Here is a 20,000-nt window from a genome sequence, read left to right on the forward strand (position 1 = left end):
TGAGGGGTGTGTATGAGGTGTGTGTATGAGGGGTGTGTATGAGGTGTGTGTATGAGGTGTGTGTATGAGGTGTGTGTATGAGGGGTGTGTATGAGGGGTGTGTATGAGGGGTGTGTATGAGGTGTGTGTATGAGGGGTGTGTATGAGGTGTGTGTATGAGGTGTGTGTATGAGGGGTGTGTATTAGGTGTGTGTATTAGGTGTGTGTATGAGGTGTGTGTATGAGGTGTGTGTATTAGGTGTGTGTATTAGGTGTGTGTATGAGGTGTGTGTATGAGGTGTGTGTATGAGGTGTGTGTATGAGGGGTGTGTATTAGGTGTGTGTATGAGGGGTGTGTATGAGGTATGTGTATGAGGTATGTGTATGAGGGGTGTGTATTAGGTGTGTGTATGAGGTGTGTGTATGAGGTATGTGTATGAGGTATGTGTATGAGGGGTGTGTATTAGGTGTGTGTATGAGGTGTGTGTATTAGGTGTGTGTATGAGGTGTGTGTATGAGGGGTGTGTATTAGGTGTGTGTATGAGGGGTGTGTATGAGGTGTGTGTATGAGGGGTGTGTATGAGGTGTGTGTATGAGGGGTGTGTATGAGGTGTGTGTATGAGGGGTGTGTATGAGGTGTGTGTATGAGGTGTGTGTATTAGGTGTGTGTATGAGGGGTGTGTATTAGGTGTGTGTATGAGGGGTGTGTATGAGGTGTGTGTATGAGGGGTGTGTATTAGGTGTGTGTATGAGGGGTGTGTATGAGGGGTGTGTATGAGGGGTGTGTATGAGGTGTGTGTATTAGGTGTGTGTATGAGGGGTGTGTATGAGGGGTGTGTATGAGGTGTGTGTATGAGGGGTGTGTATGAGGTGTGTGTATGAGGGGTGTGTATGAGGGGTGTGTATGAGGGGTGTGTATGAGGTGTGTGTATGAGGGGTGTGTATGAGGTGTGTGTATGAGGGGTGTGTATTAGGTGTGTGTATTAGGTGTGTGTATGAGGGGTGTGTATGAGGTATGTGTATGAGGTGTGTGTATTAGGTGTGTGTATGAGGGGTGTGTATGAGGTGTGTGTATGAGGGGTGTGTATGAGGGGTGTGTATGAGGTGTGTGTATGAGGGGTGTGTATGAGGTGTGTGTATTAGGTGTGTGTATGAGGGGTGTGTATGAGGTATGTGTATGAGGTGTGTGTATTAGGTGTGTGTATGAGGTGTGTGTATGAGGTGTGTGTATGAGGGGTGTGTATGAGGTATGTGTATGAGGTGTGTGTATGAGGTGTGTGTATGAGGTGTGTGTATGAGGTATGTGTATGAGGTGTGTGTATGAGGGGTGTGTATTAGGTGTGTGTATGAGGGGTGTGTATGAGGTATGTGTATGAGGGGTGTGTATTAGGTGTGTGTATGAGGGGTGTGTATGAGGTGTGTGTATGAGGGGTGTGTATGAGGGGTGTGTATGAGGTGTGTGTATGAGGGGTGTGTATTAGGTGTGTGTATGAGGGGTGTGTATGAGGGGTGTGTATGAGGGGTGTGTATGAGGTGTGTGTATGAGGTGTGTGTATTAGGTGTGTGTATGAGGGGTGTGTATGAGGTGTGTGTATGAGGTGTGTGTATGAGGGGTGTGTATTAGGTGTGTGTATGAGGGGTGTGTATGAGGGGTGTGTATGAGGTGTGTGTATGAGGTGTGTGTATGAGGTGTGTGTATGAGGTGTGTGTATGAGGGGTGTGTATTAGGTGTGTGTATGAGGGGTGTGTATGAGGGGTGTGTATGAGGTGTGTGTATGAGGTGTGTGTATGAGGTGTGTGTATGAGGTGTGTGTATGAGGGGTGTGTATTAGGTGTGTGTATGAGGGGTGTGTATGAGGGGTGTGTATGAGGTGTGTGTATGAGGTGTGTGTATGAGGTGTGTGTATGAGGGGTGTGTATGAGGTGTGTGTATGAGGTGTGTGTATGAGGTGTGTGTATGAGGTGTGTGTATGAGGTGTGTGTATGAGGTGTGTGTATTAGGTGTGTGTATGAGGGGTGTGTATGAGGGGTGTGTATGAGGGGTGTGTATGAGGTGTGTGTATGAGGTGTGTGTATGAGGGGTGTGTATGAGGTGTGTGTATGAGGGGTGTGTATGAGGGGTGTGTATGAGGGGTGTGTATGAGGGGTGTGTATGAGGTGTGTGTATGAGGTGTGTGTATGAGGTGTGTGTATTAGGTGTGTGTATGAGGTGTGTGTATGAGGGGTGTGTATGAGGTGTGTGTATGAGGGGTGTGTATTAGGTGTGTGTATGAGGGGTGTGTATGAGGGGTGTGTATGAGGTGTGTGTATGAGGGGTGTGTATGAGGTGTGTGTATGAGGTGTGTGTATGAGGGGTGTGTATTAGGTGTGTGTATGAGGGGTGTGTATGAGGGGTGTGTATTAGGTGTGTGTATGAGGGGTGTGTATGAGGGGTGTGTATGAGGTGTGTGTATGAGGGGTGTGTATGAGGTGTGTGTATGAGGTGTGTGTATGAGGTGTGTGTATGAGGTGTGTGTATGAGGGGTGTGTATTAGGTGTGTGTATGAGGTGTGTGTATGAGGGGTGTGTATTAGGTGTGTGTATGAGGTGTGTGTATGAGGGGTGTGTATGAGGTGTGTGTATGAGGTGTGTGTATGAGGTGTGTGTATGAGGTGTGTGTATGAGGTGTGTGTATGAGGTGTGTGTATGAGGTGTGTGTATGAGGGGTGTGTATTAGGTGTGTGTATTAGGTGTGTGTATGAGGTGTGTGTATGAGGTGTGTGTATGAGGTGTGTGTATGAGGGGTGTGTATTAGGTGTGTGTATTAGGTGTGTGTATGAGGTGTGTGTATGAGGTGTGTGTATGAGGGGTGTGTATTAGGTGTGTGTATTAGGTGTGTGTATGAGGGGTGTGTATGAGGGGTGTGTATGAGGTGTGTGTATGAGGTGTGTGTATGAGGGGTGTGTATGAGGGGTGTGTATGAGGTGTGTGTATGAGGTGTGTGTATGAGGTGTGTGTATGAGGGGTGTGTATGAGGTGTGTGTATGAGGTGTGTGTATGAGGGGTGTGTATGAGGGGTGTGTATGAGGTGTGTGTATGAGGTGTGTGTATGAGGTGTGTGTATGAGGTGTGTGTATGAGGGGTGTGTATGAGGGGTGTGTATGAGGTGTGTGTATGAGGTGTGTGTATGAGGTGTGTGTATGAGGTGTGTGTTGTGTTTCAGTCCCAGGACATGGCGTATAGCAGAAGCGCTGCAGCTCCGTTAAAGCCATACAGAATGGATAAAACGCTCGCTGTGTCCATGCTAATCATCAGAAGTGTAATTAAGAGCGACTGCACTTCATTAACTACTGAGTACTGTAGATAACACACACACACACACCTCACACACACACACACACACCTCACACACACACACACACACTATACTCTAATAATCAGTGTGTGCGTCACAGAGATCTGAACCAATCCAAACTCTCCATCTCAGTGACATCATTAGCTATGTTTCAGACACAGTATTGCAGGTGAATTATTTTCTGACTTAATGACATCACTTCCTGAAACAGTGCAGTGAATTTCTCCACAGTAAACAGTGTCCAGAAAGATGATGTATGAGAGCATGATGACATCACTTCTCTCTCTGACATCACAACTCTGAGACATTACAAATCTCTGTCTGATGTCATACACTCACTGTTGTCATTCATGATGACATCACAGTCTTCATGACCTCATGACCACGCTCTGTGTGACATCACCACCCTGTCTCCTCCTTTCTCTCTCTCTCTCTCTCCTCTCGGCTAATTTATCCAGAATGAAGTGTTTCATCAGAGCTGCTGAGGTTTAACACTGCTCTGAGATCAGCACTGACCACTCCGTCCATCACTGCTGCACTGATACACACCGCGGCGTCTGAGGAGCACAACACCGGATCCAGTGAAGCCGGAGGGAGGGAAACGGCTCAAAATGGCCGACATTTCACACACACACACACACACACACAGCAAGGTCAGACGTAAATGCAGACAGCTGAATAACAGATTCCTCAGACGCCCTTTAAACACGCTCCTCGACCTCCCTCTCTCTCTCTCTCTCTCTCACACACACACACACACACACACACACACACTGTAAAGTCTGTGTGCATCTGTCTGTCTTTTTTTCTGTCTCTCTTTTCCATTCACCTTTTTCTCTTTCACTCTTTCCTTATTCTCTTCAAATCCTATTTTTTCTTCTCCCCGCTCTCTCTCTCGTTTTTCTCTCTCTCTCTTCTCATGTGTTTCTTTTTCAGCCTCTATTTATGTCTTTTTCTGTCTTTCTTTGTCTGACCTGCCTCCGTTTCTGTCTCGCTCTCTCCATGTCATGTCTTTTTCTTCTACTTCTTCTTTCTGTCGCTCTATCAGTCTATATTTATCATTCTCTCTCTCTCGTTCTTTTTTCTCTCTGTATCTGTCTTTTTATCTTTTTTTCCTACAGTTTCTGTCATCTTCTTACATCTATGTTTTTCTCTGCCTGTCCTCTCTACTAGCTCTCTCTCTCTCTCTCTCTCTCTCTCTCTCTCATTAAGCCCCTCGTTATGCTCCCTGTAGCAGTCTGTATTAAATCCCCTCATTAGCTCTGAGTCTAGCGGTGACAAAAACGAGGGTGTTTAAAGTCACTCGCTCTTTTTGTAGCTTCTCTGTGATGAAGACATTCTGCTATCTGAGGACGAGAGAAGGAAGAGGAGGATAGAAGGAGAGGACGAGAAGACACAAAGCTTCCCTCCGCCTCCTTCCACCACCACAAGTCCGTCCCTAGCCCTAGCATCATTTAGTGACCGGCTGTATAAATCATCTCCATCACCTCAGAAGAGTTTCAGTAACACCGTCAGAGTCTCACCTTTAGGAGCAGTCGGGGAAAAGAGCTTCTCCGATCCGACATCAGACGCCTGAAAGAGAGAGAGAGAGAAAAAAAAACACACCATTACAACTTGGACAAAAAATTAACATGAATTGTTTTGGAGCAGAAGCAGGCTAACAGTTTATCCAGCTAGCATGGAGTCACTAAAGCGTAAAGTGTAAAGAGTCAGAACAATCCGGAACGTCGACATTTACCTGAGATATGTTGGAGAATTACTAAGAAAAGCCTCAGAACAGCTAAAAAAGTAACCTGGAAAGACACTTAGCATCAACTGCTAACCAAGAGGATGTGTAAGCTTCGAGAAAACGCTTACCTCAGACGTGCCGATAAATTACTACAGAAACAACCACACAAATATTACACTTAGTATCCGCCGCTAACCAGAGTGTACCACCATTTTGAGAGCACTCTTGAGTCTCTTCTTCTTGAGAGTCCTAAGTTCTAAACTTTACATTCTGGAGGCATGTTGGTCAGAAATAATGCTGAAATAATCAAACTTTCACTGTTCAAGCAAACAACATCGTGACAAAACAGTTGCTAGGCGACTGGAAAACACTGACTTAAAGCCTAAGCTAGGTAATGACTGAGGCTAACACTGTATCCAGTCAGTATGTAGTCATTAAAGTGTTTTATACCAACAATGTGAGAGTGAAAACGACACAGAACCATCCGGAATGTCAACATTTACCTCAGACGTGTCGGTAAATCACTACGGGAAAGCTCCGATGAGCTTAAAATTACACGGTTATTACTCTTAGCATCCATCGCTAACCACACTTGCGTGTGTTCCTCCATTTTGAGACCACGGTGTGAGTCTGAGGTGTTCTACACACACCAGAGTGTCACTGTGTTGCTGGAATGTCTGTCTTCACATCCACAAGGACAAGAAAAACACACTCGGGCCCCAAAAAAGTGAAAGCAGAGTAGAAAACAACAAAGAGCTCCATAAACCCAGCGAATCTCCACACAGACTAAACAGCAGCACCCTTTTCCTTCCTCTAACGCAGACGGCCAGCAAATGAGAAACAGACGAGACGTGGAGGAGAAAACACAGGCGCTCGTGTGCAGACGTCTGGGTTAAATTAGCAGAGCGGAGAACTCAGCGGCCATTTTTAGCTGATAGCCATAACTCAGATTAGCCATTAGCGAGGGTGAGGAAGCGCAGGAAACTCGGCTAATGCCAGTCACACAAACAAACACTTCTTTTTGTGAGGAACATCCACAGGTTTATAAATGTACATATGTAACACACACACACACACACACTATGTACTTCAATGCTAATGTAGCTAACAGACATAATGGATGACTCTCTCTATTTGTTTTGTAAATAAATACAACCTCACTTAAGAGAGAGCGAGACAATGCTAACACAAACTATCAGGTGTGTGTGTGTGTGTGTGTGTGTGTGTCTCCAGGAGGATGTTCTGTCTGACAACCTTCCTGCTGCACACTTCAAAGCCGAAGGTCAAAGGTCACACATAACAAATTTCATTCAAATTCATGGTCACACATAAACCTGACCTTAATGAGGGGGTGATATGAACAGAGGAGAGTAGCAGGAGAGTAGTGAGTGTGTGTGTGTGGGGGGGGGGTAGTAGGGGGGTAGTGGGGTAGATCAGACCCCTGTGTGCCCCACAGGAAGCAGAGGGAGATTAGCGTTTCAGAAACACAGGAAATCTAAGCCAGGTTTCTGTGAGCCAGACGCCGAGACAGAGGAACGAGGGATATTAGAGCTGCACACACACACACACACACACAATCCAGAGCAAGGTGTGTGTGTGTGTGTGTGTGAAAGAGAGACAGACAGAGAGAGAGAGACAGAGAGAGAGAGAGAGAGAGAGAGAGAGAGAGAGAGAGAGGGGTAACAAGGTCAAGGTCCTGCAATCTGCTGCTGTAAAACGCCACCGACTCATTCACCAAGGAGAGAAAGATAGAAAAGAAAAGAGGGATAATAACAGAGAGGGGGATAAGTATGGGTTTAAAGAGAGTTACAGAGAGAGAGAGAGAGAGAGAGAGAGAGAGAGAGAGAGATGGGGGGGGTCAAGGAAATAAAGAATGAATGAATATAGGGTATTCTTATATAAACACACACACACACAGCTGAGGGGTGTTTAGAGGGTGACAGTGACAAAAAACCAAGCTGCCCTGTGAATTAACGTGTGTGTGTGTGTGTGTGTATTTCTCTTTCTATCTCTCTTTTTTAGTTCTCTCGGTCCAGCATCTGTCTTGTTTTCTTTTGTCTTTTTTCCCCTCTCACTGCCTGTCTGTCTGTCTCTCTCTCTCTCTCTCTCTCTCTCTCAATGACCTCCTCCACACTCGTTTATCAGAAGCTGTGTCATGTTTCTCTCTTGCTCTTGAGCGCCGCAGGTCAGAACAGGTGTGTGAACACACACACACACGCACAGCATCATTAAGATGGTAATGTATTCCGCTGAGTGACCGTGTAAAATCCAACCATAAATCTGGGCGCCTCCTTCTCGTCCGTGATTGGCCGATTATACATCGCCTGGCAACAGCAGCCATCGCCACGGCGACCATCCGAGGGTCTTTTCTGTTTAACCCCTGAATCCCCCTCATGCTGCTTTCACATTTCACTCGAGCGATACCACACTCCAAATTAGCGCTCAATGCTCTTAAAAATGAATTTGAATGACATTGTGATTATTATTCAAATTTATGCGAATATTAATGAGCGCATACTGTTAGAGAGGAACAGAGTGAACATGAGCTACAGTGTGTGTGTGTGTGTCTGACTTTATTTCACTCACTTCACTGCTAACACCAAAAAGGCTTGAACCAAAACTCAGAAAATGTTGAATAATTAAATGATTTCCGTTAGATGATTTCTGCGTCCATGTTGGTGATAAATCCGTAAATAAAAACAGTGGAGTGTTTTTCAGCGTTTCTCACTCGCTACTTGATTCCGTTCCTGGAATCCAGCACCTTCTGTGATTTTCAGTGATAAGATTCCTGGAAAGAAAGTTCTAGATGAAATCCAGAGAGACAGCGCGGTGCTCGATAGCGAACTCTCTGCTAACAAAAAGCAGATAAACTAGTATTGAATTGGGACGGAACCCAAACACACCTTTCAGCCTTTACTGAGGAAATAATGTGGGTTACACCAGATTTATCTATACATCACACACACACACACACACACAGGTCCAGAGTCTCTAGCAGCCCCTGATAAGATGAACGAGAAGTCTGCGAGCGGTTATTGACCCAAAGCCACAGAACTATAACAGATAGTTGACTGTGGGGTGAAACTCAACATGGTGGCTGTGTCACAGGAAGCCCCGCCCCTCACTACATACAGCCAATCAGATCCTTACCCTGATACAGGCATGAGTTTTCTACACTGCAGGTTTCCTCAACAACCCTGAGCATTAGTGAGAAGGTCTCAATCACACGCGTGGATTTCGGACACAGCCGTGTGGAGGCGTCTGGGACACACAAATCCTGTAGCAGCAAACAGCTTCTGAGTGACTCCCCAGGTACACCAGGTCCTAAACTACCCCAGGTACACCAGGTCCTAAACTACCCCAGGTACACCAGGTCCTAAACTACCCCAGGTACACCAGGTCCTCAACTACCCCAGGTACACCAGGTCCTCAACTACCCCAGGTACACCAGGTCCTCAACTACCCCAGGTACACCAGGTCCTCAACTACCCCAGGTACACCAGGTCCTCAACTACCCCAGGTACACCAGGTCCTAAACTACCCCAGGTACACCAGGTCCTCAACTACCCCAGGTACACCAGGTCCTAAACTACCCCAGGTACACCAGGTCCTCAACTACCCCAGGTACACCAGGTCCTCAACTACCCCAGGTACACCAGGTCCTCAACTACCCCAGGTACACCAGGTCCTCAACTACCCCAGGTACACCAGGTCCTAAACTACCCCAGGTACACCAGGTCCTAAACTACCCCAGGTACACCAGGTCCTAAACTACCCCAGGTACACCAGGTCCTAAACTACCCCAGGTACACCAGGTCCTCAACTACCCCAGGTACACCAGGTCCTCAACTACCCCAGGTACACCAGGTCCTAAACTACCCCAGGTACACCAGGTCCTCAACTACCCCAGGTACACCAGGTCCTCAACTACCCCAGGTACACCAGGTCCTCAACTACCCCAGGTACACCCGGTCCTCAACTACCACAAACACCACAAACACCACAAACATCACAAACACCACAAACACCACAAACACCACAAACACCACAAACACCACAAACATCACAAACACCACAAACAACACAAACACCACAAACAACACAAACACCACAAACACCACAAACACCACAAACATCACAAACACCACAAACATCACAAACATCACAAACACCACAAACACCACAAACATCACAAACACCACAAACAACACAAACACCACAAACATCACAAACACCACAAACATCACAAACACCACAAACATCACAAACACCACAAACACCACAAACACCACAAACATCACAAACACCACAAACACCACAAACATCACAAACAACACAAACATCACAAACAACACAAACACCACAAACACCACAAACAACACAAACACCACAAACACCACAAACATCACAAACAACACAAACACCACAAACACCACAAACATCACAAACACCACAAACACCACAAACATCACAAACACCACAAACATCACAAACATCACAAACACCACAAACACCACAAACATCACAAACACCACAAACACCACAAACATCACAAACACCACAAACACCACAAACACCACAAACATCACAAACACCACAAACACCACAAACATCACAAACACCACAAACACCACAAACATCACAAACACCACAAACATCACAAACAACACAAACACCACAAACACCACAAACAACACAAACACCACAAACACCACAAACATCACAAACACCACAAACAACACAAACACCACAAACACCACAAACAACACAAACACCACAAACACCACAAACAACACAAACATCACAAACACCACAAACATCACAAACACCACAAACATCACAAACACCACAAACACCACAAACACCACAAACATCACAAACACCACAAACACCACAAACACCACAAACATCACAAACAACACAAACATCATAAAAGAACGGCATCAGAATGTCATATCAGGACCATCCTCAAGTCCAGTTACTTTAAATCCACAGATCAGTGCCAGAACAGAACTACAGCTGGACAGACGGTTACCACAGTAACTGTAACACACCCTACTGGAGCAAGGAGTATCACTGTAGCTGAAAGTATCGTTACCATAGTAACCATAAAACACCCTGCTAGACCTTGCAGAACTGACAGTTACCATAGTAACCATAAAACACCATTGGAGAGTATAGAACTGTTATAGCAGCTGTGTGGGTATACCACACACACACATGCACCCACACACACATGCACCCCCCCCCACACACACACACAGAGTGAAGCTAGAGCAGATCATAAATGACACATTTACTATCAGACACGCTCAGGCTTCTGATTAAATTTGATGCTACACTGAGCAGCGCTTGAGTGTGTGAAGCAGAAAACACACACACACACACACACACACACACAGCGCTACATAAAGGCGTCTCCTGCTGGAAAAGCACACGGTGTGTTATGTTATAAGTGGAATTTATTTACGAAGCAGACGCTGAGACTCGAGTTATTGAAGACTGAAAGTGGAGCTCCGTTAAAACCGCGCCCTTTAACCCTCAGTAAAGTACACACTTACTGCCGGAGACTGCACACACACACACACACACACACACCAGACTCCAATATATGCTCTTGTAAAGTGTGAGATAAAGTTTTGGCCCCCCAGCTTTGTTTTTTTTAAGTTAGAGGTGTCTTTTATCCTCTTAACAACAAACTCCGCCCACTTTCAGAAGAACAGGAAGTGCAGGGTTCGAGGGAGAGACTTCAAGGGAGGAACAGTAAAGTAGTCAAGATAAAAAAAAATGAGACCTTACAGTCGGGAAAAATACAGTAGTGTGACAAGTGATGGAATAAAAACAGCCGCTGTGTGAAAGGACAAGAACCAGAACACAACGTGTGTGTGTGTGTGTGATTTGGGTTAGGCCCTTCACACTTACAGTTTAAAGCTTGCCAGACACACAGACACACACACACAGACACACAGACACACACACACACATAGTGTGACAAATGGCTCCCAAAGGCGTTTTCAATTACTTGCCACTCACTGACAGCTACAACCAGCCTGAGATTGTGTGTGTGTGTGTGTGTGTGTGTGTGAAACGCAGTGCAGTGAGATTGGTCTATTTTTAATAGGCTGCACACACACACACACACACACACAGAGCAGGAAAAATTTCATCGTCTCACACAATTACAACATAATTAGTGAATTATTTAATTCTACACTACAATTTAAAGCTGGATGATGTAATTACAGAGTGATGGTTTAACTGCTGCTAATAATTTCAATTTCAATATACCATCATACTCTGTGTGTGTGTGTGTGTGTGTCTAACATCAACTAATGTTGTGATGTCATAACATCCGGTCTCTGATTGGTCGAGCCCAGTGAACTGAACCTCAGCCCATGTTGGAGCACTGAACAGTCACCAGAATCAGGACACGATGCTTAGCTAAGCTGCTGACAGCAATATATTCACACACACACACACACACACACACACACAGAGATAGCCATCACTAACGACGTTAACATCCCACATCCTCTGACTTTCCCTCGCTGAGTGACCCTCGTTATCCGGCAGATCTGGAATGAACACAGACCAATTAGCACCTGCAGTGGGAGGATTCATACACTGCAGTGTGTGTGTGTATGTGTGTGTGTGTGTGTATATATGTGTGTGTGTGTGTGTGTGTGTGTGTAGGAGGATGTGCAATGTGTTGATTTACGAGTTAAGACCATTAAAAGTTGCTTCGGCTGCCAAGACAGAGCGCTAGAGCATAACACTCTTCACTCGGCATTAAAATATAATGAAGCAAGTAAACGCAACTTTGTCTGACATGCTGCACTTTTAATTATTCATCCAGAGAGAGAGAGAGAGAGAGAGAGAGAGAGGGAGGGACGGAGAGAGAGAGATGGAGAGAGAGAGAGAGAGACGGAGGGAGAGAGAGAGAGACAGAGACAGAGAGAGACAAAGGGAGAGAGAGAGAGAGAGAGAGAGAGAGAGAGAGGGAGAGGGAGAGAGAGAGAGAGAGAGAGACAGAGGGAGTGGGAGCGGGACAGAGAGAGAGAGAGACAGAGGGAGCGGGAGAGAGAGAGAGAGAGAGAGAGAGAGAGGGAGAGGGAGAGAGAGAGAGAGAGACAGAGGGAGCGGGACAGAGAGAGAGACAGAGGGAGCGGGAGAGAGAGAGAGAGAGAGAGAGAGGGAGAGGGAGAGAGAGAGAGAGAGAAAGAGAGCAGCTTTCCACTCTAACAGTCTAGAGCTCCGCCCTTTTACCACTCTAACAGTCTAGAGCTCCGCCCTTTTACCACTCTAACAGTCTAGAGCTCCGCCCTTTTACCACTCTAACAGTCTAGAGCTCCGCCCTTTTACCACTCTAACAGTCTAGAGCTCCGCCCTTTTACCACTCTAACAGTCTAGAGCTCCGCCCTTTTACCACTCTAACAGTCTAGAGCTCCGCCCTTTATACACACTTTACCACTCTAACAGTCTAGAGTGTACAACTCTGCCCCTAACACTCCGCCCCCTCGTCTCCCTATGTCTTGTTCCCTACACAGGAGCCTTGCATGTGCACTATGTAGTGCTCTAATATATGAAGAATGTTCAGTAAAAGTGAGACTCTCATCACAGCGGCTGTGTCCCAAATCACACCCCCTGTCCACTGTAAAGTCCACATGAACACACTCACACTCCTCCCTGTGTCTGTGTCTGTGTGAGTGGCAGGATCTTGTTATTTTCCAGTCTGTCCGAGGGAAGAGGGAGGGAAAGACTCAGGGGGCATGAAGGGATGAAGGGAATGAAGGATGGGGGGCGGAGGGCAGAGGGACGGAGGGGGGGATGAAGGGTGGAAGGGCACAATAATAAGGCAGCACGTGTCAGTCTGCTGTAATGCGGAGGGGGAGAGGTGAAACCGCCCGGCTCGTCTCTGACATGTCTCCTGAGTCTCTGTCTCACACACACACACACACACAGTTCAGGGTTGGGGAAATATAATTGGGCCCGACTTTCTGTCAGCCTCCGACTGAGAAGGCAAGAAAGCGTGAGAGAAAGGCAAAGAGACAATGTGAAAGAGAAAAGAGAGAAAGAACGAGTGTTAGCAAGGAAAAAAGCAAGAGAAAGGAAACGAGAGGGAGAAATATAATGACAGAAAGAGAGAAATGAAGAGAAATGGACAAAGAGAAATAAACACAAAAGGATAGAATAATATGAAAAAAAACAGAGAAGAAAAAGAGGAGGAGAGGAATAGTAGCTGTCTGTCTCTCTCTCTCTGTGTCTCATTAGTGTATCGCTCTCTCTTTCTCTGTCTCTCTCTCCCCTTCTCTCTCTCTCTCTCTCTCTCTCTCCATGATAATTCAGTTAACTGGTGTTTCTGCTGGCACACTGTCCAGTGTCTCACATGTGGCTTTGGACTGCAGCTCGGCATTGTGGGTAGGAGAATGAAAGCGAGACCCCGGGTGTGTGATGTAACTGACGGCTCTGGGTTTACATCCAAACACACAGCTCGGGATTTATCTCACACACACACACAAACACACACACACACACTTTTAGAACAGTTTCTAACCCTCGCAGCGTGTCTGACCTCCAGATATCCGCGTGCTGGCCTCTGGCTCTGCTCACAGCGCAGTGTGTCTGACCAGTGACACTAAACTATTTACACCTGATACAGACTTTTTAGCCTCAGTGTCCACAGTCCCCGCCCCAAAATCCTAACAGTAACCAATCAGAACACAAACCCCACTGCACATCTCACAACTCAGGAACTCGTCAGCTTGGAATTCCCACTCAGACGGTTGAGAAGATCTCAGCTCACACTGTCAACACTGAACAAACCATCATGCTACTGATACATACCAAGAGACAGTGGTCAGCTGGTTCCATCTCTAACACTGATCACACACACTTCATCATCATCATCATCATCATCAACACTTTAGCACTAGCTGGCTAGCTTGTTGCTCACCCCCGGTATGAGTGAGGCGTGGTTTCCTCGGCGCTCTGTAGCCTGAATCCCACAGCGAACTGCTCCATGCCACGCTGACTGAATAAGTAAACATTATAACTGAAAAATCTTTCCAACAATAAAATCATAAACTCTGATAAAACACTAGACAAATATTATGATGTGAAATAAAATGTAGAAATCGCCTCATGCCTAATTCAGCAGTAATTATGTGGCCGGCCACAGAGACACGAAAGTTATGTGCTTTTCTTCATGTGGGTTTGGGAGGAACTTTCCACACACACACACACACACACACACACACGATGTACACCATGGCCAGAAAAAACCCGAACCAGATGTTGCAGATCAGCACGAGAGGAAAAACAAGAGCAGGAACGACAAACGGTTCACATTAAAGCTAATCAGACAGAAAGGGGAGAGCGCTTGAGTTACGGCGCGTATAATTCGGTTTCTGCGGCGGAGAACCTGGCCAAGAACAGCGAGATGAGAGAGAAACTCAAATTACATGGAAGAAAAGCTGAATCCAGCACCGAGCCCTGAGACGAAGAAAAACCCCAGACATCTGCGTCCGGAGCCTTCGGTGAAAAGCGTTTTTCCGAGCGTGACACTTTCTAAACATCTCCACTCTGACGTCATTTCTTATGAATTCTGTTTATATAACCGAGATGACGTCGAGAACACGGGTACTCGCTGCTCCACGTTACACCTCCGTGAGGCGCTACGGCTACACGTGCAACTAGAGTTACCTAAGAAGTGTAACCATGGCAACGTTTTGCTGCAACCCCGAGCAACAAAATGACTGTGACGCAGGGGAAGTGGGTGTGGCTAACATGATCATATGACCTTGTTACACAAGGGGTGTGGCTAACACAATCACATGACCTTGTTACACATGGGGGTGTGGCTAACATGATCACATGACCTAATTATTGCAATACATGACACAGAAACAGTAAGGTCACTTACACGTAGCTATGTGAATTCTGTGCATTATTACGTTATAAATCACGATCACCATGAGGAAGTGGGTGTGGCTAACATGTTGTGATGGTCAGGATGGTCGTTATGATGGTGGATGGTGTGGTGGTGGTTGTGTGGTGGTGTGATGATGGTGTGATGGTATGGTGGTGTGATGGTATGATGATGGTTGTGGTGGTGTGGTGGTGTGATGATGGTTGTGATGGTATGGTGGTGTGATGATGGTTGTGATGGTATGGTGGTGTGATGATGGTTGTGATGGTATGGTGGTGTGATGATGGTTGTGATGGTATGGTGGTGTGATGATGGTTGATGGTATGGTGGTGTGATGATGGTTGATGGTATGGTGGTGTGATGATGGTTGATGGTATGGTGGTGTGATGATGGTTGTGATGGTATGGTGGTGTGATGATGGTTGTGATGGTATGGTGGTGTGATGATGGTTGTGATGGTATGGTGGTGTGATGATGGTTGTGGTGGTGTGGTGGTGTGATGGTATGGTGGTGTGATGGTATGGTGGTGTGATGATGGTTGTGGTGGTGTGGTGGTGTGATGGTATGGTGGTGTGATGATGGTTGTGATGGTATGGTGGTGTGATGATGGTTGTGATGGTATGGTGGTGTGATGATGGTTGAGATGGTATGGTGGTGTGATGATGGTTGAGATGGTGTGATGCTATGGTGGTGTGATGATGGTTGTGATGGTATGGTGGTGTGATGATGGTTGTGATGGTATGGTGGTGTGATGATGGTTGTGATGGTGTGATGGTGTGATGATGGTTGTGATGGTGTGATGGTATGGTGGTGTGATGATGGTTGTGATGGTATGGTGGTGTGATGATGGTTGAGATGGTGTGATGGTATGGTGGTGTGATGATGGTTGTGATGGTATGGTGGTGTGATGATGGTTGAGATGGTATGGTGGTGTGATGATGGTTGTGATGGTATGGTGGTGTGATGATGGTTGAGATGGTATGGTGGTGTGATGATGGTTGAGATGGTGTGATGGTATGGTGGTGTGATGATGGTTGTGATGGTGTGATGGTATGGTGGTGTGATGATGGTTGAGATGGTGTGATGGTATGGTGGTGTGATGATGGTTGTGATGGTATGGTGGTGTGATGATGGTTGTGATGGTGTGATGGTATGGTGGTGTGATGATGGTTGTGATGGTATGGTGGTGTGATGATGGTTGTGATGGTGTGATGGTGTGATGATGGTTGTGATGGTGTGATGGTATGGTGGTGTGATGATGGTTGTGATGGTATGGTGGTGTGATGATGGTTGAGATGGTGTGATGGTATGGTGGTGTGATGATGGTTGTGATGGTATGGTGGTGTGATGATGGTTGAGATGGTATGGTGGTATGGTGGTGTGATGATGGTTGTGATGGTATGGTGGTGTGATGATGGTTGTGATGGTGTGATGGTATGGTGGTGTGATGATGGTTGTGATGGTGTGATGATGGTTGTGATGGTGTGATGGTATGGTGGTGTGATGATGGTTGTGATGGTATGGTGGTGTGATGATGGTTGTGATGGTGTGATGGTATGGTGGTGTGATGATGGTTGTGATGGTGTGATGATGGTGTGTGATGGTGTGATGGTATGGTGGTGTGATGATGGTTGTGATGGTATGGTGGTGTGATGATGGTTGTGATGGTATGGTGGTGTGATGATGGTTGAGATGGTGTGATGGTATGGTGGTGTGATGATGGTTGTGATGGTGTGATGGTGTGATGATGGTTGTGATGGTGTGATGGTATGGTGGTGTGATGATGGTTGTGATGGTATGGTGGTGTGATGATGGTTGAGATGGTGTGATGGTATGGTGGTGTGATGATGGTTGTGATGGTATGGTGGTGTGATGATGGTTGAGATGGTGTGATGGTATGGTGGTGTGATGATGGTTGTGATGGTATGGTGGTGTGATGATGGTTGTGATGGTGTGATGGTATGGTGGTGTGATGATGGTTGTGATGGTTGTGATGGTGTGATGGTATGGTGGTGTGATGATGGTTGTGATGGTGTGATGGTATGGTGGTGTGATGATGGTTGTGATGGTATGGTGGTGTGATGATGGTTGTGATGGTATGGTGGTGTGATGATGGTTGTGATGGTGTGATGGTATGGTGGTGTGATGATGGTTGTGATGGTTGTGATGGTGTGATGGTGTGATGATGGTTGTGATGGTATGGTGGTGTGATGATGGTTGTGATGGTATGGTGGTGTGATGATGGTTGTGATGGTATGGTGGTGTGATGATGGTTGTGATGGTGTGATGGTATGGTGGTGTGATGATGGTTGTGATGGTATGGTGGTGTGATGATGGTTGTGATGGTATGGTGGTGTGATGATGGTTGTGATGGTATGGTGGTGTGATGATGGTTGTGATGGTATGGTGGTGTGATGATGGTTGTGATGGTGTGATGGTATGGTGGTGTGATGATGGTTGTGATGGTGTGATGGTATGGTGGTGTGATGATGGTTGTGATGGTATGGTGGTGTGATGATGGTTGAGATGGTGTGATGGTATGGTGGTGTGATGGTTGTGATGGTGTGATGGTATGGTGGTGTGATGATGGTTGTGATGGTGTGTTGGTATGGTGGTGTGATGATGGTTGTGATGGTATGGTGGTGTGATGATGGTTGTGATGGTGTGATGGTATGGTGGTGTGATGATGGTTGTGATGGTATGGTGGTGTGATGATGGTTGAGATGGTGTGATGGTATGGTGGTGTGATGATGGTTGTGATGGTGTGATGGTATGGTGGTGTGATGATGGTTGTGATGGTGTGATGGTGTGATGATGGTTGTGATGGTGTGATGGTATGGTGGTGTGATGATGGTTGTGATGGTGTGATGGTATGGTGGTGTGATGATGGTTGTGATGGTGTGATGGTATGGTGGTGTGATGATGGTTGTGATGGTGTGATGGTATGGTGGTGTGATGATGGTTGTGATGGTATGGTGGTGTGATGATGGTTGTGATGGTGTGATGGTATGGTGGTGTGATGATGGTTGTGATGGTATGGTGGTGTGATGATGGTTGTGATGGTATGGTGGTGTGATGATGGTTGAGATGGTGTGATGGTATGGTGGTGTGATGATGGTTGTGATGGTATGGTGGTGTGATGATGGTTGTGATGGTATGGTGGTGTGATGATGGTTGTGATGGTGTGATGGTATGGTGGTGTGATGATGGTTGTGATGGTTGTGATGGTGTGATGGTATGGTGGTGTGATGATGGTTGTGATGGTGTGATGGTATGGTGGTGTGATGATGGTTGTGATGGTATGGTGGTGTGATGATGGTTGTGATGGTATGGTGGTGTGATGATGGTTGTGATGGTATGGTGGTGTGATGATGGTTGTGATGGTGTGATGGTATGGTGGTGTGATGATGGTTGTGATGGTTGTGATGGTGTGATGGTGTGATGATGGTTGTGATGGTATGGTGGTGTGATGATGGTTGTGATGGTATGGTGGTGTGATGATGGTTGTGATGGTATGGTGGTGTGATGATGGTTGTGATGGTGTGATGGTATGGTGGTGTGATGATGGTTGTGATGGTTGTGATGGTATGGTGATGTGATGATGGTTGTGATGGTATGGTGGTGTGATGATGGTTGTGATGGTATGGTGGTGTGATGATGGTTGTGATGGTATGGTGGTGTGATGATGGTTGTGATGGTATGGTGGTGTGATGATGGTTGTGATGGTGTGATGGTATGGTGGTGTGATGATGGTTGTGATGGTATGGTGGTGTGATGATGGTTGAGATGGTGTGATGGTATGGTGGTGTGATGGTGTAATGATTGTTGTGATGGTAAGTGGGATGGTGGTAGTTTTAGAGGAGTGATAAGATCTTTATATCACTGGAGTGTATGAAGCCTGTATCTGGTCTGGATCTCCTGAGCGCCTGGTCCTCTGCAGCAGTGTGTGGTGTTTATAGCGAGAGCGCTCAGATCAACACTTCTGGTGTAAAATCTAATGAGACGTCCTGGGACAGAGGGGAGGGAGTTAAAACCTTCCACTTTTTTACAAACTACAAATTACAGGCATTACAGCAGAGCTAAAGCGTAAACCTACACATCCTGTCTGAATCGGAGATCTGGGCCGGTTTCTAAACCCGGGATTAAACTTAAGCCTAAAGCAATAAAGGGGACTTTCAGTAGGGACTCGACGCCGGCGTCGCTATTCAGGAACCCGAGCCTTCGAACGGCGGCTCCGAAACATCCCCACAGAGCCGGAGAGTCTGAGCGCTCTACAGAGAGCCGTGTTTATTCCGTCGGTTATCCGACACTAATCCCGCGTCTCCCTCAGCTGATCCACATTACTCAGGAATCTGTTATTTAACACTGAGACACGTAGCACACTTAGCCGATAATAAATCCACACGCGGCGTACGGACGTGTGTCAAATCTCTCACTATGCACTACATCCTCACTCTGGCGTGGTGTGTGTAGAGCAGGACCGTCTCCGCTCACACACTTCTGAGAACATCAGGTACTACTGGATTGTTCTTTTCTTGGTTCTCCGTGTAAAGTAAAGCGCTCGGCGCTAAACAGCACAGCTGTCGTACAATCTGTGACGGTGTTAATTACCCCAACGTGAGCAGCAGCTCGTCAACTTCGCACTAACGAACACACCTTATGTTCGGAACGTCGGACGCTCCTCAATCCCACATTGTCTTTTTTTCGCCATCCATCAGTTTTCTCTGCGTGTTCCGAGACGGAGGCTACACACAGCGCAGTGTTTACATCAAACTCAGGAACACACACAACTAATTAAAGACAGACAACAAAAATCTGCTTATTAAGCGCCAAGGGTGGAGACAGGAAACAAGAATCAGAAACGTTTCCTTTATAAATGGACGGAATGCACAAGAAACATGACGAGTCAATTATACACAATGATGTTACCATCACACACACACACACCCACACACACCCACACACACACACCCACACACACACCAACATTCACCATCAGTGTGTGAATATTCTGATAAATATTATCAGATT

At 46.4% G+C, this 20,000-nt stretch overlaps 1 protein-coding gene across 7 annotated transcripts in view; it reads right to left on the minus strand.

Annotated features, from left to right (window-relative positions):
• The window catches only part of fbrsl1 (fibrosin-like 1), a 287,491-nt gene that overhangs the window by 42,184 nt on the left and 225,307 nt on the right, over positions 1-20,000 (minus strand). For all 7 annotated transcript variants that reach the window (XM_058374974.1, XM_058374971.1, XM_058374977.1 and 4 more), the window contains one exon: positions 4,837-4,885. In XM_058374974.1, the coding sequence (XP_058230957.1) occupies positions 4,837-4,885 (49 nt within the window). The remainder of the gene's footprint in view (positions 1-4,836; positions 4,886-20,000) is intronic.

This window comes from Hemibagrus wyckioides, linkage group LG22 (assembly GCF_019097595.1).
Source record: "Hemibagrus wyckioides isolate EC202008001 linkage group LG22, SWU_Hwy_1.0, whole genome shotgun sequence".
NCBI classification, from domain to species: Eukaryota; Metazoa; Chordata; class Actinopteri; order Siluriformes; family Bagridae; genus Hemibagrus; species Hemibagrus wyckioides.